The 25,758-nt window shown below is 33.2% G+C and overlaps 4 protein-coding genes across 5 annotated transcripts; all 4 read left to right on the plus strand.

Annotated features, from left to right (window-relative positions):
* Nucleotides 1–10,956: 10,956 nt before the first annotated feature.
* On the plus strand, nt 10,957–14,248 carry LOC145094509 (EXS (ERD1/XPR1/SYG1) family protein). Of its 2 annotated transcripts, none has more exons than XM_079032674.1 (11): nt 10,957–11,516; nt 11,815–12,052; nt 12,150–12,198; nt 12,270–12,341; nt 12,410–12,539; nt 12,616–12,736; nt 12,828–13,191; nt 13,265–13,456; nt 13,525–13,803; nt 13,891–14,027; nt 14,130–14,248. In XM_079032674.1, exons 1-11 carry the CDS (start codon nt 10,958–10,960, stop codon nt 14,239–14,241), a joined length of 2,253 nt encoding a protein of 750 aa, XP_078888800.1. In that variant the 5' UTR covers nt 10,957; the 3' UTR covers nt 14,242–14,248. The 2 variants fall into 2 exon arrangements, with proteins under 2 accessions (XP_078888800.1, XP_078888799.1); XM_079032673.1 differs by having other exon boundaries at nt 10,957–11,506; nt 11,772–12,052.
* A 1,948-nt stretch (nt 14,249–16,196) lies between these two features.
* On the plus strand, nt 16,197–18,347 carry LSMT-L (Rubisco methyltransferase family protein). Its single transcript, XM_079030547.1, has 6 exons — nt 16,197–16,717; nt 16,847–16,875; nt 16,980–17,191; nt 17,287–17,409; nt 17,506–17,910; nt 18,051–18,347. The coding sequence occupies exons 1-6, from the start codon at nt 16,257–16,259 to the stop codon at nt 18,261–18,263; spliced, it is 1,443 nt and encodes a 480-aa protein (XP_078886673.1). The 5' UTR covers nt 16,197–16,256; the 3' UTR covers nt 18,264–18,347.
* Nucleotides 18,348–18,944: 597 nt separating this feature from the next.
* LOC145092597 (transmembrane emp24 domain-containing protein p24delta9-like) lies at nt 18,945–20,591 on the plus strand. The gene is made up of 4 exons (XM_079030548.1): nt 18,945–19,312; nt 19,628–19,837; nt 19,965–20,041; nt 20,306–20,591. Exons 1-4 carry the CDS (start codon nt 19,109–19,111, stop codon nt 20,448–20,450), a joined length of 636 nt encoding a protein of 211 aa, XP_078886674.1. The 5' UTR covers nt 18,945–19,108; the 3' UTR covers nt 20,451–20,591.
* A 3,961-nt stretch (nt 20,592–24,552) lies between these two features.
* LOC145094511 (transmembrane emp24 domain-containing protein p24delta9-like) lies at nt 24,553–25,758 on the plus strand. Its single transcript, XM_079032675.1, has 4 exons — nt 24,553–24,831; nt 25,019–25,228; nt 25,333–25,409; nt 25,496–25,758. Exons 1-4 carry the CDS (start codon nt 24,628–24,630, stop codon nt 25,638–25,640), a joined length of 636 nt encoding a protein of 211 aa, XP_078888801.1. The 5' UTR covers nt 24,553–24,627; the 3' UTR covers nt 25,641–25,758.

The following is a 25,758-nucleotide window of genomic DNA, read 5'->3' on the forward strand; positions in this document are numbered from 1 at the left end:
AAACTCGGCGAGTCATAGAGTTGACTCGGCGAGTAGGGTCAGTCAGGGGTTGACTTTGACTGAGGACTTTGATTTTGACCAAGGGTTGACCGTTGACTTTTAGGGTTTGGTCAGCGATGTGGCCTTTGGGCCAAGAGAGGGGTAAAATAGTCTTTTACCCTTAAGAGGGTGCATTGAGAGGATTGATTCTAGTCTCGAGAGTTATAGTCATGAGATTTTTGCCTTACGTGTTAGGCGGTGGCGAGTTCGAGATCCGAGTATGGAGATATCTGCTTTCTGCTTGCCAGGTGAGTCTTCTCACTATACTTTACCTTGAGTAGGTAACCAGAGTTATGTGACAGAGTATTTGTATGCTATGTATGTTATGTGTTGTACTGCATTATTTCTATGTGATTTATGTTGTGCATGTTTGTAGAGTTGGAACCGAAGGGTTCCTAGAGTTAGAACCGGAAGGTTCACAGAGTTAGAACCTGAGGGTTCACAGAGTTTGGGTGCACGGACCCATAGAGTTATAGCCTCGAGTGGCTTATATGTGTTATGTGTGTGGTATTTTGGGGAACTCACTAAGCTTCGTGCTTACAGTGTTTTGTGTTATGTTGTTTTCAGGTTTCTTTCAGTATCACGGTACAGCACCGGCTTGATTGTACACACCAGAGCAAGAGTCATATTTTGGAGGATCCTGGTTTTCTATGCAAGTAAAAATGGAGCTATGTTTTGTAATTCGATTATGAATGAGATTTTAAACAAGTGTTCTAAGAATAAAATGATTATTTAAAATGAAAATTTTGTCTTGAAATTTACGGTGTTACAAAAAGGTTAGCGGGAAAAACACATTATTGTTGCTTGGATGGATATTCCGATTTCCATCAAATACCCGTTGCACCTGAGGACCAAGAAAAAACTACTTTCACATGTCCCTTCGGAACATTTGCATATAGGCGAATGCCTTTTGGGCTTTTCAATGCTCCAGCCACTTTTCAAAGGTGCATGGTAAGTATTTTTTCGGAATTTGTTGAGGAAATCATTGAAGTTTTTATGGACGACTTCACAGTTTATGGTAATTCTTTTCATGAGTGTTTGGGTAATTTGAAAAAGATTTTGCAAAGATGTATTGAGACCAATCTTGTTTTGAATTATGAAAAGAGTCACTTTATGGTTGACAAAGGTCTCATACTAGGTCATATTGTGTCTTCTAAGGGTCTAGAAGTGGACAAAGCAAAAATAGATGTCATAAAATCTTTACCTTATCCCACTTGTGTTCGTGAGGTGCGCTCATTTCTTGGTCATGCAGGATTTTATAGAAGGTTTATCAAAGATTTTTCCAAGATATCTCGTCCCATGTGTGAGCTCCTACAAAAAGATGCAGAATTCGAGTTTTCCAAACAGTGTAAGCAAGCTTTTGATCAGTTGAAAGAGTTGTTGATAACAGCACCAATACTTCAATCACCGGATTGGAGTTTGCCTTTTGAAATCATGTGTGATGCTAGTAATCATGCAGTTGGTGCAATGTTAGGGCAAAGAAAAGACCGTGTTCCTAATGTCATTTACTATGCCTCAAAAACACTTGATAGTGCACAAGCCAACTATTCAACAACTGAAAAAGAATTGCTATCTATTGTCTTTGCTTTAGACAAATTTCGTCAATATCTGCTAGGTTCTAAAGTCATTGTTTATTCTGATCATGCAACTATTAGGTATTTACTTGCAAAGAAGGATTCGAAGCCTAGACTCATTCGATGGGTATTACTCTTGCAAGAGTTTGACATTGAAATCAAAGACAAGAGCAGAAAGTCAAATCTTGTAGCTGATCATCTTAGCAGGATTGTTTCTCCCGATGACTCAACTCCCATTCATGATGTATTTCCCGATGAAAACCTGTTTTCAGCAAAAGTTGCCCCGTGGTATGCCGATATTGTGAACTACATTGTCACAAATCAATTTCCACCAGATTTGACTCGATGGCAAAAAGACAAGATCAAGAAAGAAGCCAAGAGGTATGTTTGGGATGAGCCATATTTGTGGAAATATTGTGCTGACCAAATGATTAGACGATGTGTGGATCAATATGAGGTATCTTCTATCTTAACATTTTGTCACTCTTATGCTTGTGGAGGACATTTTGGTACTCAAAGGACTGCAAGAAAAGTTTTAGAGAGTGGATTTTACTAGCCAAGTATTTTCCATGACTCTTATGTTTTTTGTTCAAGCTGTGATAAATGTCAACGAATGGGCTCTTTAAGCTCAAAGAATCAAATGCCCCTAAACCTCATATTAGTTTGTGAAATTTTTGCTGTTTGGGGCATTGATTTTATGGGACCTTTTCCATCATCTTCGGGTTTTATTTATATATTCTTTTGGCTGTGGACTATGTTTCCAAGTGGGTGGAAGCAAAGGCTACCCGTACTAACGATTCAAAAGTTGTGATAGATTTCTTGAAGGCTAACATTTTTTCCAGATTTGGTGTTCCAAAGGCCTTGATCAGTGATCGTGGTACACATTTTTGTAATCGTATACTCGGGAGTGTTTTGAAGAAATATGGTGTCACTCATAAAGTTTCCACATCATACCACCCACAAACAAATGGACAAGCTGAGGTGAGCAATCGACAAATCAAGGGCATTTTGGAGAAAACCGTGAATACAACAAGGAAAGATTGGAGTACACGCCTTGATGATGTTTTGTGGGCGTACCGCACTGCATACAAAACTCCAATTGGAATGTCTCCATACCGTATTGTTTTTGGAAAGCCGTGTCGATTACCCGTTGAGTTGGAACATAGGGCCTATTGGGCGATCAAACAGTTCAACATGGATTTAAGTGAATCGGGAAAGAAGAGGAAGTTGGACATACAAGAACTTGAGGAAATCTGCAATGAAGCGTATGAGAATGAGGTTCTTTATAAGGAAAAGACCAGAGCATTCCATGACAAGATGATTACACGCAAGGTATTTCACAAAGGTCAAAAGGTACTACTTTACCATTCGCATTTTAAATTGATTCCTGGTAAATTAAGGTCCCGTTGGGTGGGACCATTTGTTGTCACTAATGTTTTTGAGCATGGTGCAATAGAAATCACAAGTGAGAAAACCGGGAAGATTTTTAAGGTAAATGGTCACCGTTTGAAGCCTTATTATGAAGGATTTCAAGTCAAGAATGAAGAGGTGGAGGAAGTAATGGATCCAAAGTATGAAAATTGACAAATAGTTGGGGTCCAAGTTGAGCCAACGACATTAAAAAGGGGCGGCTAACCGGGAGGCAACCCGGGGGTATTTTTGTCATTTCGTATATTTTCATTGTATTTTCTTTGTTTTCAATCTTCCAAGTTGTTTTTCATGCTAAAAGAGGGTTAAAAATCATTTTTCGAGCAGTAGAGGTTTAGCGGGTTGAAATTTCAAAAAGTGAAAAAAAAAAATCAAATTTTTTGGCCTTCTCAGAGGTTTACACGGTCGTGTAAACTTATGCCTTTCATTTACACGGGCCGTGTAAACGATTAAACACGGTTTGTATGATTCAGGGATTTACACGGCCGTGTAAATTATCCCCTTTGATTAACACGGGCCGTGTAAACGCAAAAACAGGGCTGAACGATTTTAAGGTCAAATCTCGATTTTTCTAACTCATTCTTCACTCAATACCTGCGATTCCCTCTCTCCTTACTGCCCCCTTCGAAAAAACCCTTCCAAATACTCAATCTTCCTCAATTTTGCATCAAAAATCAAGCTCCAAGGTATGAAATTCTTCTCTTTTCTTCATCTTCTTTATCTTTCACATCTATTTCAACCTCTCATGCAAAACCCTAGAATTTTTGAACTTCAAAATTTCGACCTAATGCTTGAAATTTGTTGTAGGATAAGCTTGGGGATAGCTTGGGGAAGCATTGGATATCATCTTACCACCATTATCAAGCACAAATTGGTATAATTGTTCCAAACTCTTACTTTGTGCATTTAGATAGAACCACATTTCTTTTTTGGGTGATTTTTTTGGTGAGACTTGCTAGTTCTTGTGCTTCAATTGCCTTAATTGTGTGCAATTCTTTGTTGATTCATTTGGGTAATGGCTTCCCGGGGTAAAAGACCTAGAATTGGAACTTCACAAGATGAACAAGACCCACACCCCATGGACAACCCTTATGAACTTGGTCTAATTTTTTAGACCAATAGACAGGAGATATTGTATGCAAATCTTGTTACAAGAACAATGGGTGCTCAAAAATTTATGGACATCCAAGCCCTCAAAGATTTACATATCTATAAGGGTGTCCACAAACTCTTTAAAAACATAGGATGGGAGGGTCTTTTGAATCTTCATGCAGTTAGTTACCAAACACCGATGTTGGAACTTTTGTCTTCCATTACCTTTGACTATCAAACTCATCTCCTGAATTTCTGTTTGCTCAATCAAACCCATCAGTTTCATGCTGACATTCTTTGTGATATGATTAGTGCTCTCAAAGAAAAAAGGGATGTATACACCGCAAAGGGAAGAAAAAATATCATTTTTGAGCAAAACTGTACAAATTTTTGGAGAAGCATTTCTTGTGAGTATGATTATTAGTTAGGCACATCCAAAGCTTCTAGCATTATCCATCCGGTCTTGAAAGTCGCCCACCGGATCATTGCTTCTCTGTTATTCCCTCAAGAAGAGATTAGCAAGGCTAATAACTGAAGGAAAAGATGGTATGACACTCAAAAAGTGAAAGATGCTTCCTATACAAACATTCGGGTCTTACCAGCGGTCCATTCCATAACAATTTGGAATTTCTTTTGGGCTAAGATTTCGTTCGAAGTATTCTAGGAAATAGGTACGGCACACAAAAGACAAGGACTTTCAGTCGGGGGTACGTACTAGATTTAGTCATGACAAAAAAATCTTATTAGTTATTATGATGCTTGATTATATTTAATCATAATACAAACGACATAAAACAAAAAAGTAGAATAAGAACAAGAAAAGAAAATCACAAATTTAGGAACAAAAGTTATAGTTGTATAATAGCATGTATTACACACAGATCGAGTTATTTATGTATACATATATATCACATAATATTTAAATACCGTCTTCCTAATAGTCGTAGTTTTTTTTTTCTATGATTTAAGATGTATTTAAAACTAAATAAGCTAAACTTTAAAAAAGAAAAATAGAAAAGTGAATGTTGGTCTTCCTTAAAATGTGGCATTTGGCCGAGATAAATTCGAAAATGTACGTGATAAGGTTTGACTAAGAACTAAGATGCAAGTCTCAAAGAGTCAAAGTCATAACTTATAATTCCCCCTTATATGGCCTTGAAAATGTACGTGAGAAGCTTTGACTAAGAACTAAGAAGCAAGTCTCGAAGTCATAACTCATAACTCCCCACTATAAGGGCATGGCGTGTCACTTCACCATCTCAAAAGTTTTCGCCATTTCAATGTTACGTCGTCACAATTTTTTCATCACTTATCTTAGTCATCCAATATGGGTATTACGGGACACCCATACAGGTGTGATGTGACACCAAACTTTACGTATGAACATTGTCCCTGTGTCTTGTGAGTTGTGAAGGTGACGTAGCGTAGCCGCTGCTACAAGGCTTCATGGTTACAAATGTTAAAAATAGCTTATGTTTGAAATCCTTGATACATACAGTGTCGAATATATTAGTGCTCATTGTAAAACATTGATAAATACTTGAGACAAAATGAGTTTAAAGATAAAAAATAACAACTTACTTGCAAAATGTCCTAATACATTGTTAAAATAAACATATCATTAGACCTTGTGAAATAACTTTAAGACAACATTTGAAAACATACTTAGTTGTTGTGAAAATAACCTTGAGACATAAGGTAAATAGAGAGGTTTCATCCTCATAATAATTTAATTTCATTTCATTGTTTTTTATTAAGTTTATGTTTCTAACTTGAGGAAGAAGTCATTCCATGGGTCGCAATATTGTATACAAGAACAAGAAGAAGAATAAATATAACATATGGTTTTATAATCGATGGGTTAGGTTATTTTGTTTTTACTAAGTATTGTGTGCCAGAATGCACAGATCTGGACCAACGGATGAAATTAATCAATGAACATGACTTGAGAGTGTATGATATTACAATGGGGTAACATGTACCATATAATAACACAATTTTTAGCAAAAAGGTATTTTGGACAATTAACTACATTTATAAAAGGAAATTTTCGGATTTTTAGGGATGATTAATTCTCCTAATTTAAAAAAATTTGAATTTTTTAATTAATTCAATTTCAATTTTTACCGATTATATTCTGTCAGAATATTTTTTTTGTTAGAATGATGCTTTTTCAGAATTTTATTATAATAAAATATTATTTTGTTAGAATGATGCTCTTTCAGAAGTTTACTCTAATAGAATATCATTGAAGAAAAATAAAATTCTTGAATTAGATGTTGGAAAATAACAAACATTCTAATATATTCTTATACATCCGAACCTAAATACAAATTCATACATAATCTAGAATAAGTAATTAAATTCATTCTTAACGAATTCAACTATGAACATAAACTACATTCATTCTTGAAATATTTTGCCAAAAAAAATCAGCATTCTTGAAAGAATCCTCATTCACTTTCTTGTTTCGTTTCTATATGTCTTGTATATGTTTGACCTCTAAGCCACTTCAAAATATGCTAGCATTGTATGAGATTGACATTTTGTGAGATTGACATTCTGTCAGAATTGTATTGCATGAGAATGATTTTATACAAGGAGCCTTTCCCATCAGGTGTTCAAGTCATTCTATCACAAATTCATTGCTGAATATTTTGTAGTGATACACTTGTAACAACTGCACATTAAACATATAACTAATTAACTACAATTTTATCAGAATACAACAATAATATTCTTACAGAATAAATTATTCTTGCAGAATGGTTTTGAATATTATTAAAGAATTTGTATTATCAAGAATATACCCAACGAACAAAACATTTGAAATATAAATGCAGGAAAAGATCATGTTAACACAAATATGTGTCTTGAATTAATAACTACAAAGATGTAGTTTATATCAGATGTACCTTCACGCTCATCTAGTCTCATTTTGGGCATTTACAAAAGCATACACAGATAGAGACACAAAAAAAAAAAAATACATGTAAGATGCATTTGTATTTGTAAAATCTATTTTCAAAATCAAAAAACAATTGGATGTAAAATCTATTTTCAGGATTGAGGTAAATAATCTTTTGTTTTCCTGTTACAAATACCTAGATTTCAACTATGCATTTTATCAAACACGTGGTGTGCTTCTTCAGTTTCTTCAAAAAAATTATGATAGTCTTATCAATTCAGTTTCTTGAATTCAAGAAACAAATCCAAACAACCATGAGTTATATCCCATCCATTATCATAAATTTTTTCAGGAAAACCCAAACATCCAAATTTATATGGATTCAAATCAAAATAAGATGAAGAAGAAGATCACCTGTTGGCCATGGATGCAACACCACCACCTCTTTTCCGACCGCCACCACCCTTATGCTCAACTGCTTCCTCATCAGAGTACAAATACACAACCAATGTGTAACAAAAACAGAAACAAAAACAAAATTGTTTATGCAACTTGATTAGATTGTGATTTGAAGAATAAAGAACAATTGAAATCAAAGACTGATTCAATTAATCGGACCTTTCGACCAGCACGACCGCTTCTCCACAACAGTGTTTTGGAGGTTTTGTAATCAATGCAGAATTTCTCTTCACAACTTACCAATTCCTGAGAAATCAAACCAGAAAGAGAAATAAAACGATCAAGAACTTATCTTCGAGCTTTGAAAATATCAATTAACGATTGACGATCGAGTGTGTGTATATACCATTTCTGTTGTGTTGATTGTTGTTTGGTTTTTGGAAATCAGAATCCAATATCAGATACCTGAACTTGAAATTAGAATCAGAGAGTTTGAAGGACGACTGAGAATTGAAGATGGAAGGGGAAAGAACCCTAACCGAGGGCAAGGGTATCTGGATTACCGGACCAGAGAAATATTGATTCCTTGAATATAATACACGATGCAAGAGAGACTAGGTAAAAAAAATATTGATTTTATTTCCTTAATTGCAGGATTTTAATTGAATGATTCCTTAATTAAAAAGTACAAAATGTCCAGAATACTCTTAAATGATTTATTTAATTGTTTATTATTTCTTGAATTCTCATTGATACATTTAGGCACACAATACTTGCTAAAAACGTTTGAACCTGGCTCTATAATCGATTATTCTTTTAGGTTATCGAAGCCCTATTAGTGAAATAACGATGAATATGTTAAAGTTTTGTTTATTTTGAAAAAAAGGTGTAAAACGAAAAAAAATACTATATGTAATGTCTTTTATGGAAAAAAACTCAATTTACTTCAAATGGTAAACAACTAACACGAACAATTAAACGGACAAAATTTTATGTTCGTGTTCGTTCGTTAAAAAAATTTGTGTGTTCATGTTCGTTTATGTTCATTCGTTTAACTGATAAACGAACATAAATTAATATAAATGAATATAAACAACTAGTTTATAACCCGTGATAACCACGGTTATAAAATTAATTAAGTTTTCGTATTAAAAAGCAAAATTATTAATTAGTTATTTTAAATAAATTATTATTTAAGAGATATTTTTTTAGTTATATAAAATTATAATCGTTGATTTAAATAAATACGTGGAGTTATACCATTTTATAATTTATATTAATTTTATTTAATTTTTTAATCTAATGTTATTAATTTAATATAATTAAAGAAAGAAATTTTAAAATTTGAAATTTAAAATGAATCAGTTATTAATTTAATAAAGTTAAAGTGGGAAATTTAAAATTTGAAATTTGAAATGAATAATTAATAGGTTGACAAGTGACATGATAAATGATATATAACATTAATGAGGATTCTAATTGCATGACACTTGTCAATATGAGATTAAACCTATTCTTTTATTAAAATAGGGAGAAGGGAGATAATAAACTTAAATAGACATAAATGAACATTAAAAAACATAAACAAGCCAATGAAAACAAACTTAAATGAACAAAAAATAATAAATAGATGTGAACTTAAATAAACGCAAATAAACTTAAATGAACAAAGATATACAAACATTTGTATATATATAAAATTTATTTTTTATAAAGTAAATGAATGAACTTAATCGAATGAACGTAAATGAACATAAACGAGTGTTCACGAATTTAAATAAACGAATACGAGATATTTTGTTTATGTTCGTTTGTTTATTAAATAAATTAGATAAACAAATTTCTCACCGAATAATTCATGAACAAATTGTTGAATGTTTAGTTCGTTTATAGCCCTACCTGCTAGGGATTGAAATAACAAAGTTATAGGTAAAATTTGGATTCTTTTGAAAAAAAATCTAAGTTTTTTTTTTTAATGGAAAAAACCCGTTAACTTAGACATACCATTTTTTTATTAGAAAATATCATTTCTCAATGAGAAGATGCTTACATCATTAATAACAAAGTATATATACATGGACTTTGATCGAATAATTCACGATCAAATTGTTGCATGATTCGTTTTTATGGTTCTATCTGTTAGAAACTGAAATAATAAGTTATTCGTAAAATTTGGATTCTTTTGAAAAAAAGGGTTTTGGAACAAAGTAAAAAAACTCAGGTTTTTTATGAAAAAAAACCAATTAACTTGGAAAAAAAAACTTTATTAGTAAAGAGTTCACATAAATGAACATAAACGATTTTCTTGCCGAATAATTCACGAACAAAATTTTGAACTAAAATAACAAGTTATTGGTAAAAATTTGGATTCTCTTTGAAAGAAAAAAAAAAGTTTTTGGTCTGGACAGAAAGTAAATAAGGTTTTTTTATGGAAAAAAACCCGGGCAACTTAAAGATAAATAAATAAATAAATCACTTTTCTCATAGGTGAATGAGAAAATGCTCACGTCATTAGTAACAGAGTATATATATTTATTTCCTTTGTTTCTCTTCAATATACGTGTCAACACCATTTCAGCATGCACACCTGATTTTCAGAGGCCAGTCAATAGTCATGGCGTGGGGTAAAATTGAAGAAATCAAGTAAACCGCCATCGCCATTCAACTCTATAACGACACCTCTCTCACATTCAGCTCACACCACAGAGACGCCTCCTTTCACTCTCTGATAAGGTTTTCTCCCCTTCTCAGTTCTCGCTGCAAATTCTCTATATGTGTTTATGATTTTGGTGAGTTCATCATGTATCTATATCCCTTTCTAGCAATCTACGCACACTTTTGTTTAACTTGCCTTTATTTTGTGTTCATACAGCTGAAATTTGTTTTAATGTGTGTTTTCACTACATAATTTGGTTGTGTAATGATTATACGAGAAAATTTTATTTTGGAGTTGATAGGGTTTATGTAGAACTTGAATGATGCTCCCTCCCTCCAGAAACTCATGTATTCGTGTACTTTGGCGTAAAAAATTTGTACAGATGAGTTTTTTCATCCATTGAGCACTTGTGTATTTGAATTTCGTTTTGGTCCTATTTTGGAATCAAAACACAAAATAGAACTGTTTTAATGTTTTGGAAATCGAGGGGCTACTATCTATACTTTAATCAGTATTTAATAGTGATTAAGGTTTATCTTATTTAAGATAGAATATCCCCTGAATTTTGATGCATCACATGGTATATCAATTGTTACTGTATAGGTAGAATTAGGATTATACTTTCCTAGATTTCTGTTACATAGTAACCTAAATCAATCAGTTCAAGAGAACACACATTTTCTCTGTAAGTTCTAGATCAATGCTTTGTTATTTAAGACTGTTCAGTGTGTAAATTGTAATAAGCACCCTTTACCTGTTTGATTGTTTGATGGAATTCCATAAATTTGATGCTTTCAAGTTTTGACTTGTTGACTAACTTGAAGGTTTTCTTTTTTCTAAGAAGGAAAGTGATACTCAAAAATGAAGTTTGGAAAGGAGTTCAAGCAACAAAAGGTGCCAGAATGGATTGAAGCCTACATGGACTATAATGGACTCAAAAGAATATTACATGAAATCAAACAAAGTAAACTACAAGAAGAACCTCAAACACCTTCTAGAATTTCACAGCAGAGGTTATCACTATACAGACCTTTTAGTGGTCTAAATGTAAGATCAAGCTCTGATGATGAAAGCACAGATGATGTTGAAGACCAAGTTATAGCTGTTGAAACTGTGAGGCAAGATGATACTAGAGAAGTATACAACACCAATTTTCTCATGTCACCAAGACAAAGTGAGGTTACATTCTTTGAGAAGCTTGATGAAGAGCTTAACAAGGTTAATACCTTTTATAGGGATAAAGTGGAGGAAGTGATTGAAGAAGCAACTTCAATAAACAAGCAAATGAATGCTTTGATTGCATTAAGGATCAAAGTGGAACAACCAGATATAAATAAATGTCATATACAGAGAATCATTTCTACAGATAGTGGTTCCATAGAATCCTCAAATATAAATTCTCCAAGCAGAGTTTCACTAGGTATATCCCATATCCCATATCCCATATCCTAAATCTTTAAAAAAGTAAGATGTATAAATGTCCACAAAAGGTTAATTATTGTGTTCTAACTTTTGTTATGTATGATGAGTCCATAATGGGTAGATGAGGAACAACAGAGTGAGATGAATGATTGGAATCAAATGAGAAGTTCTTGTGTCACTAATCCTAGTGGTGAGAAAGTTCACTTTGAATCATATAATAATTATTATAAATTTATAATTGCATGTTATTCAGTATGATCTTTCCATGAAGTTGAAGATGGGATTCTATTTTGCAGAAAACAGACATATTGATTCCAAATCTGATAAACATAAATCAGATCTTTTGGATGTTCTTGATCGTGTAAAGATCAACAATACCCTTGAAAGCCCAATGTCAACCATCAGAAGTGTTCTTAATGACTCAAAAGACAAAGAATTAAGGTTTAAGAAAGAGGAGCTCAAAGAAGCAGAAGGCAGAATGAAAGTTGTGTTTATTGAATTCTATCGCAAGCTTCATCTTCTCAAGCATTACAGGTCGTGAATATAAATTATAAAATAATCATGAACTTTAAAACCATATATTGAAAATTGAGCCATGACTTTTCTCTCTTTGTTCATGAATGAAAAACAGCTATGTAAATATCCTAGCATTCTCAAAGATCATGAAGAAATATGAAAAGGTCAGGAAACTATGGTCTTTTCTTTTTGACTTTTTTCTATTTTCTAATCATCTTATTGTGTATATATGCAGATTGCAATAAGAAGGGCAGCAAGGTCATACATGAAAATTGTGGATGACTCTTACATCGGGAGCTGTGATGAGGTTAGTGTTGACAAAATCTTTGACTTTTTGGAATCTAAAATGTAATTTTTTTAAAAAAAATGTTTTAGGTTACTCTTCTTCTGGATCGTGTAGAGGGCACCTTCATAAAGTACTTTGCAAACTCCAATCGTAGAGAAGGTATGAAACTATTAAGACCAAAAAGAAAGAAAGAAAAGCACAGGGTAACATTTTTTTCAGGTACATAAATATAATAACCAATAATTAAAATTCTAAAAAATATATCATCATGCTTACGTTTTTATTTAATTTTTAGGATTCTTTTCTGGTTGCTCGATTGCACTTCTGATTGCTGCCATATTACTTATACAAGCAAGGAAAGTAATGTCTAAACAGGAGCACACCATGTACATGGAAAATGTTTTCCCTCTTTACAGGTGATTTAAATTTAATCATGAAAATTGTAATCAACTAATTCTTATTATTATTATCTACAAAGAATTAACGAATTGTTGATTTTGGTTGCAGTTTATATGCGTATATAATCCTACACATGCTTTTATACGCTGCAAATATATATTTCTGGAAGCGTTGCAGAATCAACTACCCGTTTATATTCGGATTCAAGCAAGGAACCGAATTAAGCTACCAAGATGTGTTTCTAGTCAGCACTGGTGTTACAGTTGTCACACTCTCCACCTTTCTTCTTCACGTTCACATGAAACTCGATTCTGTTCACTCCATATATGAAAAATACATAGAATTAATTCCATTAATCTTACTCATTCTACTTCTTCTCATATTCTTTTGCCCTTTCAATATCTTGTACAAATCCAGTCGTTTCTTTCTTATCAAATCTCTTTTCCATTGCATTTGCGCTCCTCTCTACAAGGTATATATTAAAAGTAAACAATCTTCCAACTTACATACAGATTAATTTTATTTATTTTTTTGTATGATTTCAGGTTTCACTTGCAGACTTTTTTTTAGCAGATCAGTTGACTAGTCAGATTCAAGTGATGAGGTGCTTAGAATTTTACATATGCTACTATGGTATGAGATGGTATCAAAAGGAGCAAAAATGTCATACGATGGATCTCTACAATGTGTTCTACATTATTGCAGCGATTATACCATATTGGATTCGATTCCTCCAGGTGATTAATAATAAAATGATATATATAAACGATTTTAGGATATTAATTTTTGTGTGTCGTGATTGTAGTGTGTTCGGAGATTGGTTGAAGAAAAAGATTGGGTGCATTTGATAAATGGTTCGAGATATTTGTTGACGATTATTGCAGTGGTATTTAGAACTGTGTTTGAATTGAAGATGAAGAAGACATGGAAGGTTTTGGCTCTTATGACTTCAATCGCTTCAATTATGTTCAACACGTATTGGGATATAGTTGTGGATTGGGGACTTTTACAAAGGAAGTCAAACAACTTGTTCCTTAGAGATAAGCTTTCAGTAAGGCATACAAGTGTCTACTTTGTAGTAATGGTATAAAAACAAAAGTCCTAATTTTTCCTTAATCCTTATCATTAGTTGTTGTTTGTCTCCGTTTTTCTTATAATTATTGTGTTACAGGTGTTGGATGTTATGTTGAGGCTTACGTGGCTTCAATTGATATTGAAATTTAACCTACATTACCTCAAAGGAACTGCTATATCAAGTCTTTTTTCCTGTTTAGAAATATTCAGGCGAGGGGTGTGGATGTTTTTCAGGTATGTACAAAATATTATTCCATTCGCTAAGTTTGTATGTATAGATATAGATATATAGATTTATAGATATGATGAGTGATGATGTGATTTATGTGTGGGCAGATTGGAGAATGAGCATTTGAACAATGTGGGAAAGTATAGAGCGTTTAAATCTGTCCCACTTCCTTTTAGTTACTATGAAGAAGAAGATGAGGAAGATGACAAGGATGACTGAAATTTCGTCTTTCAACAAAATTAATAAACTTTTTTACCTGTGAAATTTTGTAGAGGTTTATGAATATGAATGATATCATATTGGATTTAAACGTGTGGTCGAAATTCAAAACTAACAATATATACTAATAGTAGCTCAAGAAAAGTACCATTTGAAAAAAGTAAATTGGATATTCCACACAAATATAATTTTATAGTGGTAACAAAATTATATTTTTTCTATCATATGATCTATATTGGCATCATTAGTCTAAAGTTTGAAAAATAGTATTATGTACTGGGCCTAGATGATTATTAGAGATAAGATCAGTTAATTTACAAAACATGAAATAAAAACGGTGATCTGTGAACTTTCTCATCATTTTTTTTCCTCGCATCACCACGGCAAAATAAATAAATAAATAAATAAACCTATAAGGATAACTAATAAAGAGAAAAGAAAAGATAAAATGAACTATTTTTCAAGAAATTCAAAAAATAGCTCAATCACCAAAATAACATCAATTTTATAGACCATATCTATGAAATTGCAAATCGTCTCTCTAAAATGATGATGTCATGTGATAAATGATGATTTGACAATTAAAATAACATTGCTTTAAAAGAAAATAACAAAATTTTTTGGCATATGACATCTATGATATTGTAAAATTGAAGGCTATATATATATATATATATATATATATATATATATATATATATATATATATATGTATATGTATATATATATATATACACAGACATATGACATCTATGATATTGTAAAATTGTGGGTGGTTGAGGCTTTATTGCTATGTACGTAAGCCAACATACCAGGGGCATTCTAACCCGATGGTTGATTGGGCCGAGGGTATTCCATCCCGATGATGGCTGGACCCGTTATATATATTGGCATTCCAACATGGGGTATTCCATCTCGATGGATGACTGGACCTGGAGGTTGATTGGGCCTGAGGGTATTCCAAACCGATAGTTAATTGAACCTAACATGCTTGTTATGCTATATGGTGAGACTGGATTGCTTTGTACATCAGTCAACAGGTCAAGGGTATTCCAACCCGATGGTTGACTAAACCCGACATGTTTTGGTATTTTAACCCGATGGTTGATTGGATCAAACATGCTTATGATACGAGGGTATTCCATCCCGAGGATGACTGTGCCCATCGTAGACATGCCTGATATTCCAGCCTGAGGCTGATTGGGCCAGGTATGAGTGTTTGTGCATATGATTTGTTTGTGTGGTGGTATTTTGGAGGAACTCACTAAGTTTCGTGCTTACAGTTTTGGTTTATGGTTTCAGGTACTTTGGAGGACTGTGACAAGGCGAATGTGTGACCATACACATTCTTGGTTTACAATTGATTGGATCTTGGGAGACTCTAATTTTAAATAATGTTTTAAAAACAATGATTTTGTAAACACTTTTATTAGTAAATATGTAGTTTTGAAAGGTTTAAGTTTGTTGAAAATTTTGGGATGTTAGGTAAATCTAATTAGATTTGTTATTTAAGATTAAAAATCTTTAAAATATATTTTTCCTTATTTTTGAAAATAAAAACGATATAATTATAAAAAATAAAACAATAATAATTATTACAAATTTAATATTTAAAAATTGAAAATTAAAATAAAATACATTAATTTGTCAATAAATAATTAAAATTTAACAATAATTTGTATCTAAAATGTAAAATAAAATATTATTGAATAAATAGAAATATAATATCCATTATAACAAATACAAAATTCTTAAAATAAACCACTCATAAAAATCAAAAACAGTTAAGATAATATTGACCTAAAAATCTATCTCTAATAATAGAAAATATTCTATACACTATATTATTGATTTGCAAAAACTTCCGATTGATAAATTGATAAACAATATTTTATTAACGATGATCTTAAAGACTTAAACCAACATAAACTGATAAACATAAACATAAACAAGTTCTTGGGAAGGATAAGTGCATCACTTTTTAACCACCAATAACGAGAACAGGAGAGCCAGCCATGGCTACTTTCCTCCCTACCTTCTCTACTCCAAACCCTCTCAGTTTCAGATCCAAATCACTACTTCCCCATTACAACAAACGGTTCACCGTCAAATGCAACGCAGCACCGCCTCCACCACTTCCTCCGGCGGTCCAGACATTTTGGAAATGGCTAAGTGACGAAAAGGTAGTATCCTCCAACTCTCCAGCGAAGCCCGGAATCGTCGCGGAAGGTCTAGGATTGGTTGCTCAGAGAGACATAGGTCGAAATGAAGTCGTTCTGGAGGTCCCGAAGAAGTTTTGGATTAATCCAGATACAGTTTCAGCTTCTGAAATCGGAAGGGTGTGTGATGGATTAAAGCCATGGATTTCGGTCGCTCTGTTTCTGATTAAGGAGAAGCTGAGAGAAGATGATGACTATTCTCCTTGGAGAAATTACATTAATATTCTTCCTGAGTCTACTGATTCCACAATCTTCTGGTGAGTCTACCTTTTTCTTTCTCTAGTTGTTTTCTGAATTTTGGGGATTTTCTTCCACTTTGCATTCGGAAGTACTTTGTTGATGATAACTGATAAGTTGGCTGATTTTCTGATGCTTTTCCAGAACAGGTCAGAAGAGGAGCTCAGTGAGATTGAAGGTTTGTTAAATTATGTTATAGCTTTATTCAGCTCTCCATATACTTTATAATCACTTCTTACTACTTAACCAAAGATAGATCTTGATTAGAATGAGTTTTCTCAGGAACCCAACTATTGAGCACAACATTGAGTGTCAAAGAGTATGTGAAGAATGAGTTTCTTCAAGTCCAAGAGCAAGTGATTCTTCCAAACACAAAACTTTTCCCTTCTCCAATTACACTAGATGATTTCATCTGGGCTTTTGGGATACTCAGATCAAGAGCATTCTCACGACTTCGTGGTCAAAATCTTGTCTTGATTCCAATAGCAGACTTGGTAAGCTCTAAAACTGTTCTTTTTCACAATATGGTTAATTTCCGAAAATGCCCTTCAACGCTTTCTTTCCTGACATATATATACATGAATGTCAGATCAATCATAGCCCTAGTATAGCCAAAGAAGATTATGCATATGAAATCAAAGGGGCTGGCCTATTCTCCAGGGATCAAATATTCTCTTTGAGAAGTCCTATACCAGTCAAAGCTGGTCAACAGGTGAGTCAAACCTATTACATTCAAAATTCAAGTTTATATCAAGTTCTCCCATATTTTTTTTTAACAAAATGTATCCTTTTTGTTGCATTTATGCAGGTGTTGATCCAATATGATTTGAACAAAAGCAATGCGGAATTGGCACTAGACTATGGATTTATAGAATCGACAGTAGACAGAAATACATACACTTTAACACTACAGATCTCGGATTCAGACCCTTATTTTGATGATAAGTTAGATATAGCTGAAACTAATGGCACAAAAGCAGTTCAATATTTTGACATCACTTTAGGAAGACCACTTCCACCAAAAATGCTACCTTATTTAAGGCTTGTAGCACTTGGTGGCACCGATTCCTTCCTACTTGAATCTATTTTTAGAAACTCTGTGTGGGACCACCTTGAATTACCCGTTAGCCGTGACAACGAGGAGGTCATATGCCAAGTTGTACGCACTGCTTGCCGCTCTGCTCTTTCTAGCTATCGAACCACCATTGAAGAGGTACATTGTCACTGTCATTGTCACTATCAATGAAACTGTCTGTCATGTCATACTGTCTATGTCATTGTCGGTAACACTTTCTATCATGTCAGACTGTCACTGTTACTGTCACGGTCACTTATTGGAATTTTGGTTTGCAGGATGAAAAGTTGAAGGGAGGGGATATTAATCGGAGGGTTGAGATTGCGATCGCGATACGAGAGGGAGAGAAGAAGGTGTTGGGACATATAGATGGGATTTTCGAAGAGAGGGAAAAAGAGTTGGATGAATATGAATATTATCAAGAAAGGAGGCTTAGAGATCTTGGTTTAGTTGGAGAACAAGGAGACATAATTTTTTGGGAGCCAAAATGAGTTGTTTAGATTGGAATATTATTTATAAATTCGGAGGAATGTATAACTTTTATTTCATCGATTTTGAGAAATTTCTGTTAGTTATACGGGTTTATAATAATCGCATTTGTATAAAAAAAAGAGTTAAACTCGATCAAAGTTTCAATTTATCAGTTAGAGCTTATATATTTAAGTTGAAGGTTCTAACTTCTAATCATCTAATCATATACTCCGTATTTATGTAAAAGATATTCATTATATACCTATTATAAATATTATATTGATTTTACTCTTAGTAATTGATACAATATATTCATTTAATTGTTCTTTATAATAGCAATTTCATAATAATTCTTTCAATAACAAACTGCCTCTGCATACATGCATACAATAACAATGACTTGCTATTTTATATCTTGAATTCCGAAAAAACATGGACACACAATAACAATGACATGCCATATTATTAACCTTAGGTATATATTTTATATAGTCTTTTTAATTTAAAAATATATATATCTTCACAGACATTCTCAAATAAAAATTTATTTAACAATTTACAAAAAAAAAAAAAAAAAAAAAAAATACATTTGAGACAAAAACTTGTTTAATTGGTTTGTCTTTAATCGTTTTTTTAATCGTTTTCAATTCATTTCTGTCAAGTTTCAAGTTTATTTCTATAAATGTGCTGTTTTAACAAACATAAATGAAAAGGAAATGCCATTGGCGCCTGTTTATATTTTCCAAAACTTCTTTCTTCTCCAATTTCTCCATCGATAATCCATGTATGAGACCCTAAAACCCAACTTCTGAGTTGTGATTCATCTCTCCCAAATCCAAAGTCCAAACAGCTTGCTTAATTAACCATGGAGCTTAGACTCGCTGTCTTCATCCTAACCCTACCACTTCTATCCACCATCGTTCAATCAGTCCGTTTCCAGATCGAATCAGGTGTGGCAAAATGCATACACGATGAACTCAAAATCAATTCTATGACAGTCGCTGAGTACTCCGTTGTTAATCCAAACGAAGGACATCCCTTGCCTGAACATCACAAGATCAGTGTCGCGGTAAATTTCAAACAACCTCCGAGTTTCAATTTCGTCCTTCTGCAACCTCGTTTGATGTTTTGATCTTTCTGATCCATGATTCAACTTCTCCTATCACGATTCTGTAGCTTTGATTTGATTATTTATTCCTATTGCATCGGATTCGCTTCCTGTTGAACTCTGATTTCAATTCGGGTTCAAAAATCAAAACCCGTGTCGTATCCTAATCCCTAACCATTCGTTTGAAAGCTTGGTGAATTAGGTTTTGCTTTTTCTCATGATTGATTTAAAGATGTGTTGACGATTCACAATTACAAGTGCTGTTTGCAAATGCAGCTGTTTACACCAAAGGAAAAGCGACTTCATCATGGGGAATTAATAGAATCAGGACAATTCACGTATCAGGTTGAAGAAAATGGGAAGCATCTGCTTTGCTTTTTGACCGACGCTCACGAGCCAATTCTAAACACGACTGTGGAGTTAAATTGGAGGTCTGGGATTGCTGCTAAAGGTTGGTCTAATGTCGCCAAGAAAGAGACTGTAGATGTAAGTATCTTTTTCTTTATAAAAATACATTTTTATTCTATGAGATTGACTCATTCATACAGAATTTGCAACATGTATTCTTATATAGATTGATTGGATATAATGATCGGTTTTGTTTAATGAACAGACGATGGAATTAGAGCTGAAGAAAATGGAGGACACAATTTCTGTGATTATGGAGGAGATGTTTGACTTTCGAGACAGGTTGGTTAATAAAATGTTTGGACTTTTACTCTCATATACAGGTTTTGAATGGTCTTCTGCAAAATTGTATCATTTTGAATAAGATTTATCTTCAACGTGATTGGATGCATAATTATATGCTTTAAACATCAATTTATAAAATATAATTGATAGTGTAGTGATATTTTTGTAACGAAATATTATCAAAATATGTTATTATAATATTACATTATAGAATTTGAAGTGAAACTCATGATACATACATGTGTTGTACGATTTTGACAGAGAAGAAGATATGCAAGAGTTAATGAGGCATACAAACTCGATAATGGGTTATTTGGGTTTGGTTTCGTTGTTTATTTGCTTGTCTGTGGCGGGAATACAAGTATGGCATCTTAAGTCATTTTTCGAGAAAAAGAAGATTATTTGATTATTCTACTCTTGTCATCATGTCATGTCATGGGTGTAAAGTTGAATTAAACATATATAAATTTATGAAAACCAGTCCAAATACAATGTGACTCGGTTCTATAAGCTTCATTGGCTTATATATAAACCTATTCCTTTTCAAGTTTGAAAATCTATTACATGGGTCATTACATAACTGATTATTTCAATGCAAAGTGAAGTGTCATCGTTAATAGGTCTTAGGATCTTTATCAAAAATTGTCACAAAAATATGATCTACCCTCGATACCAACATTGGAGTTTAATACAACTAAATTCATATGTTAGAGGAAGTGGTGTCATACTTGTCATACTGTTTTTATTACCATGTAGGCGCCATTTCATTTTTGTTACATAACACTAACTTCTTACCATTTAAAGAAGATAGGTCACCATGGCATTTTCAAATTCATTTTTTTAGTTATTGAAAAGAGAAAAATATGAACAAATATTGTTTTTGAACTTTTACTCTCATATGTAGGCATTGCCACGAGAGGTTGCCAAACACCCATGTTGAGGCCAAAGGGTGGTGTTTGTGCCGAACAAGGGCGGCTCAACCATTTCAGAGGCTCTAAGAAAACAAAAAAATCGGGGCCCTTTAGGAAAGCAAATAGATTCGAACCTAAGACCCTTGGTTTGCTAAACCACCACTTTTACCACTAGGCCAAGCTCCAACTTGTCTTTGCAACCCAGGAAATATGTATATATACAGATATAATTAACATAATAAGTTTTAAAATTGGAGGCCCTTTAGAATTGGGGGCCCTAAGCCCTTGCTTACTTTTGTAAAGCATAGAGCCGGCCTGGTGCCGAACACACCTCAACAATTGTGGAGGTGTTGTACCACTTTCCATAGCCTTATCTATACATTTTAGCATTAAATACATAATAAAAATTTATTGATTCCTATTTTATTATACATTATAATCTTTATATTGTCTATGAAAAATTGTTTATTCACTTGTATGGTGATATTCTAAAACCCTTACATGATATCAATTTAAACTCAATCCTCCGATAAATTACAAAATTTCACCAATAACATGAAACAAATATATCAATCTAAACTCAATCCTCCTATAAATTACACAATTTCACTAATAGCTCCTTTCTAATGGTATTCACATGGGAGCATAGTAGCAGGGGCGACTCAACCATTTTGAGGGCTCTAAGCAAACAAAAAATTTAGGGCCCTTTGGCATTTACTATACTTAATGTTATAAACTTTCATCCTTTATCCGAATTTAGAACCGGCAATAATAAACTAAAAAGTTTATAAACAGAGTTAGGGGTCGTTTGATAGTCGCTAATTGGGTTAGAGCTGACTGAGTTAGAAGCTGACTGAGTTGGAAGTTCTGACTGAGTTACCTTTGACTGAAATTTGTTGTTTGATTTTTGCATCTAACTGATTGTGCAAAATAACTATTTTACCCTTGTAGCATCTAAAACACAATACATATTGGAATTAACATCAAACTCCATAACCAGTATTAATAGCGATATAGTTTCATTTATTTGAGAGTTGTAACCATAAATACAAAATTAAAAATAAAAGTGGAATGTAATGATAAAAACATCAAAATACACCTTATCATTTATCTGAGAAATAAAGCTATGCATTGACTCGCCAACACTTGTATTAACTTTTCTTAGTTAAAATTTTACTATCAAATTTCAATACTTCAAAATACTCATGTAATCATACAATTGAAACAAAACTGTAGATAATGAACAATAGTATGTTGCAAGTTAAAACCTCTGAAAATGAAAACCATAATCATTTAAAAGCAATCAAAATTTTATATTTATAAGCAATACACAATAATCAATCACATAAGACAGACTAATAAAACATTATTAAGATCTACTAAATCATCAGTGTAGTCAATTGTTCTTATCTGTGGAGAGCATGCCAACAATTTGTCTTCGTTATTATAGATCATCAAAATTGTTCCATCCTTTAAACCCCAAGTAGATAAATCAGCAGCTAAACAGGTTCCTTAATCAACCAATCTAGATCAGCTTTAATGTTTTGCTTGATAATGATCTCTTAATGCTAGGATTTCTTGATCCCATATTCCTTTACTCACGTATATGAAACATAATCAGACAATCAAAATATCGAATAATAGGGCAGATAAAATGCTACCTTGAACGAAAAAGAGACGCCTGTAAGTTGAAATTGATGAGGGGAACCGATTTGGGAGAGAGTTGAAACCACGTGAGAGAAGGGTTCTTGAGCGATATGTAAGGGAAGAACGATATGTCAAGGGAAACGGCAAAGAGCATAAAGGAGATAGACCTAGTCATGAGAGTTTCAATGAAGGACCGAATCATCACAAAATTAGGGACCGAGTCCTTCATTTGGACCGAGTCCAAGGATGGAGAAGGGAAAAACAAACAAGCTATTTTGGACTGAGGACCGGGTCCTTACTTTGGATCCAGTTAGAAAGGAAATCAAACGAGCCCTTATTTTTTTAACCGACAGTTGCTTGACATTCTATTATAATGGTCAAGATGATGTGTCCTTGCCCCTATTGATTGTATAAGTAGTAAAGCTCATATATAACTCCACTTACTAACTATTATCTATCTTCTATTTGGTACACGAGTTCAAAAGGCATCCAGTTAAATTTGGATGTGATTGAGTTATGATTCTAGCTTATAATCAATATGACTTATAGACTTTTAGAAGCTTTTGATTACCTCGTTAAATAGTATACCATAAAAGCATATAGATAGACTAATTCTATAATCCAAACTCATAAAAATCATTATAATTGTAGGTTAAAAAGACATGAACTGTTAATTATACAGCACGTTAGAATAGATAATGGAAATTGGAAAATAAGAAAACTCAAAACTAGAACTAGAAGTGTAAGATAATCATTAATCAGATTATCAGATAATGGAATTGGAATACTTTTAGTAAACCATCAGTCTTGTCCTTTTGATGCCTCTGAACAGTGGAGAATCACAATCTCTGAATTAGAGAACGGAAGAAAGAATAGAGAAGGCTGTTGCGTTTCTTTGTTTCACTTTCAGACTATATTTAATATTAGAGACCGGAGGAGTAAAGGACAGGAGAAGAAGTCGCCGATCCGAGAAGGAAGAAGAACAGGACTTAGAAGAACACTTGAACCGATCAATTAACAGAAGGTTGCGTTTTTTCTACGTGTTTTTTCTACCTTTCTTTGGAAATTGAATCACCGCTTCCCTCAGACATTTGTAATAATCGAATGATCGAGTTTTTACTAGAATTAACGAATAAGATTTAAAATTTGAGGCCCTTTAGAATTTGGGGCCCTAAGTCTTTGCTTAGTTTGGTAAACACTTGAGCCGGCCCTGCATAGTAACCACTTATAATTTTGGTATTAGGGTGTAGCCATAAGCTATGTTTAAACAATAACTAAATATTGATTAAACACAATGAATCAAATAAGATATAAACATGTATATTACCCTGACATGAAATTTTAGGTTGAAGGGTGTCATGCCATGGTTCTATTGTGACAAAGACTCTTCACCTTATTTTACTATTATCTTTGCCACATAAGAGAGAGAAAGAGAGAGAGAGAGAGAGAGAGAGAGAGAGAGAGAGAGTGAGGAACCACACCCTTCGTAGTGTTTGTCACGACTGAGTTGACAAATCGTAACATTTACATACCCACACCCTTCGACCTCATATGCCAACTTTGTTAGTGATTATCACTAACAGTGCATCCAATTTATTTTGTCCAAAGCAAGTCTTTCCATTATTGGATTTGCACTAAAGTTATGAATTTTAAACAGAAATAAAAAATGCAAACCTTTTTTCTCCATTTTGGCATTTTTTATTAATATTTGATTCAATTAACCTTAAAATCAATACAATTATCGGCTTTAAGATTTCGGGTGTTTTTCTACACATCGAAAAAGTCTGTGGTATGATTAACAAAATCTGAAATCTATTGACCAAAATAAAAATTAAATGAAAATTAGGTGGACCTGTTTATTAAATATTTTTTCATATAGATACAAAATATGGTAAATAATTAAATTCAATAAACAAGAGCATTAATGAGAAGGAAATGCCATTGACGTTTTTCTCATTTCAAAATTTTCATAATCCCTACATTCTAATTCGTCTTCCCCAAAATCCAAATAGAGCTCGCTCAACAATGGAGCTTGGGCTCGCCATCTTCATCCTAGCTTTAGCATTTCTATCCATCATTGCTCATTCAATCCGTTTCGAGCTCGAATCGGGTCACACAAAATGTATAGGAGAAGACATCAAAATCAATTCCATGACAGTCGGTCATTACTCCATTGTTAATCCAAATGAAGGAATTCCATTGCCTGAACATCACAAGATCACTGTCAGGGTAAATCCGAAACAGCTTTCCATTTTTAATTCCATGAATTCGTAACTGAAATTTTGTTTAATCGTTATTATCTGCATGAGATGAATACATCTTTTGATCTCTATCATGTTATCGACTGTGGTTAACTTGATACGAAATCTTCATTTTGCAAATTGAGTTGGGGTTTATTTGAATCTTCTAAATCCAGTTGTTTTCCGAGAACGGAAACCGCCAACACTATGCGGAAGCGGTAGAATCAGGAGAATTCGCGCTTCGCGTTGTTGAAGATGGAGATCATTTAGTTTGCTTTTCCGCCATTGATCACCAACCGGCCGTTAACATCTCTGTGGAATTCAATTGGAGATCCGGTGTGGCTGCTAAAGGTTGGTCTAATGTCGCGAAGAAAGGTTCAGTAGATGTAAGTATCTAATTTTTCGTCCATACTCATAGAAACAGTTGCAATTATATACATACTTAGCTTCGATAAATGATAGATCTTTTTGTATGCGCTTCAATTTGCAGGCGATGCAATTAGAACTAAAGAAAATTGAGGACATGGTTGCTGGGATTCATGAGGAGATGTTGTATCTTCGGAAAAGGTTAATTGGTTGATGAAAATGGTTATACGAATGAATTGTGTGTTTATAAATTGTAATGTGGGTATTGTATGGTGTGATTGTTACAGAGAACGAGAAATGGAAGAGCTAAACAGGAAGACGAACACTAAGTTGGGTTCGTTCAGTTTGGTTTCGTTGTTTATGTGTTTGTCTGTTGCAGGATTGCAGCTATGGCACTTGAAGACGTTTTTTGAAAAGAGGAAGATTATTTGATTTTTTTTTTTTTAAATAAAATATTTTGAGAATGTTGGGTTCGGGTATCATGTATGGGTTTTGTTCACAACATGGATGATGAAAGTTTAAAGAAAAAATATATAAAACTTAGATGGCA

Source organism: Lactuca serriola, chromosome 3, assembly GCF_051521515.1.
Source record: "Lactuca serriola cultivar US96UC23 chromosome 3, Lser_US96UC23_V15, whole genome shotgun sequence".
Taxonomy (NCBI): Eukaryota; Viridiplantae; Streptophyta; class Magnoliopsida; order Asterales; family Asteraceae; genus Lactuca; species Lactuca serriola.

Bases quoted from the DNA above. Each gene is read 5' to 3' on its own strand.
- LOC145094509 (XM_079032673.1), top strand. From the start codon at position 10,958: ATGAAGTTTGGAAAGGAGTTCAAGCAACAAAAGGTGCCAGAATGGATT. The intron at 12,540-12,615 runs GTACATAAATAT...TTTAATTTTTAG, and splicing joins CAGGGTAACATTTTTTTCAG to GATTCTTTTCTGGTTGCTCG. The intron at 13,457-13,524 runs GTGATTAATAAT...TCGTGATTGTAG, and splicing joins ATTGGATTCGATTCCTCCAG to TGTGTTCGGAGATTGGTTGA.
- LSMT-L (XM_079030547.1), top strand. From the start codon at position 16,257: ATGGCTACTTTCCTCCCTACCTTCTCTACTCCAAACCCTCTCAGTTTC. The intron at 16,876-16,979 runs GTTTGTTAAATT...GAGTTTTCTCAG, and splicing joins GGAGCTCAGTGAGATTGAAG to GAACCCAACTATTGAGCACA. The intron at 17,410-17,505 runs GTGAGTCAAACC...GCATTTATGCAG, and splicing joins CAGTCAAAGCTGGTCAACAG to GTGTTGATCCAATATGATTT.
- LOC145092597 (XM_079030548.1), top strand. From the start codon at position 19,109: ATGGAGCTTAGACTCGCTGTCTTCATCCTAACCCTACCACTTCTATCC. The intron at 19,313-19,627 runs GTAAATTTCAAA...TTGCAAATGCAG, and splicing joins ATCACAAGATCAGTGTCGCG to CTGTTTACACCAAAGGAAAA. The intron at 19,838-19,964 runs GTAAGTATCTTT...TTTAATGAACAG, and splicing joins CCAAGAAAGAGACTGTAGAT to ACGATGGAATTAGAGCTGAA.
- LOC145094511 (XM_079032675.1), top strand. From the start codon at position 24,628: ATGGAGCTTGGGCTCGCCATCTTCATCCTAGCTTTAGCATTTCTATCC. The intron at 25,229-25,332 runs GTAAGTATCTAA...TTCAATTTGCAG, and splicing joins CGAAGAAAGGTTCAGTAGAT to GCGATGCAATTAGAACTAAA. The intron at 25,410-25,495 runs GTTAATTGGTTG...TGATTGTTACAG, and splicing joins ATGTTGTATCTTCGGAAAAG to AGAACGAGAAATGGAAGAGC.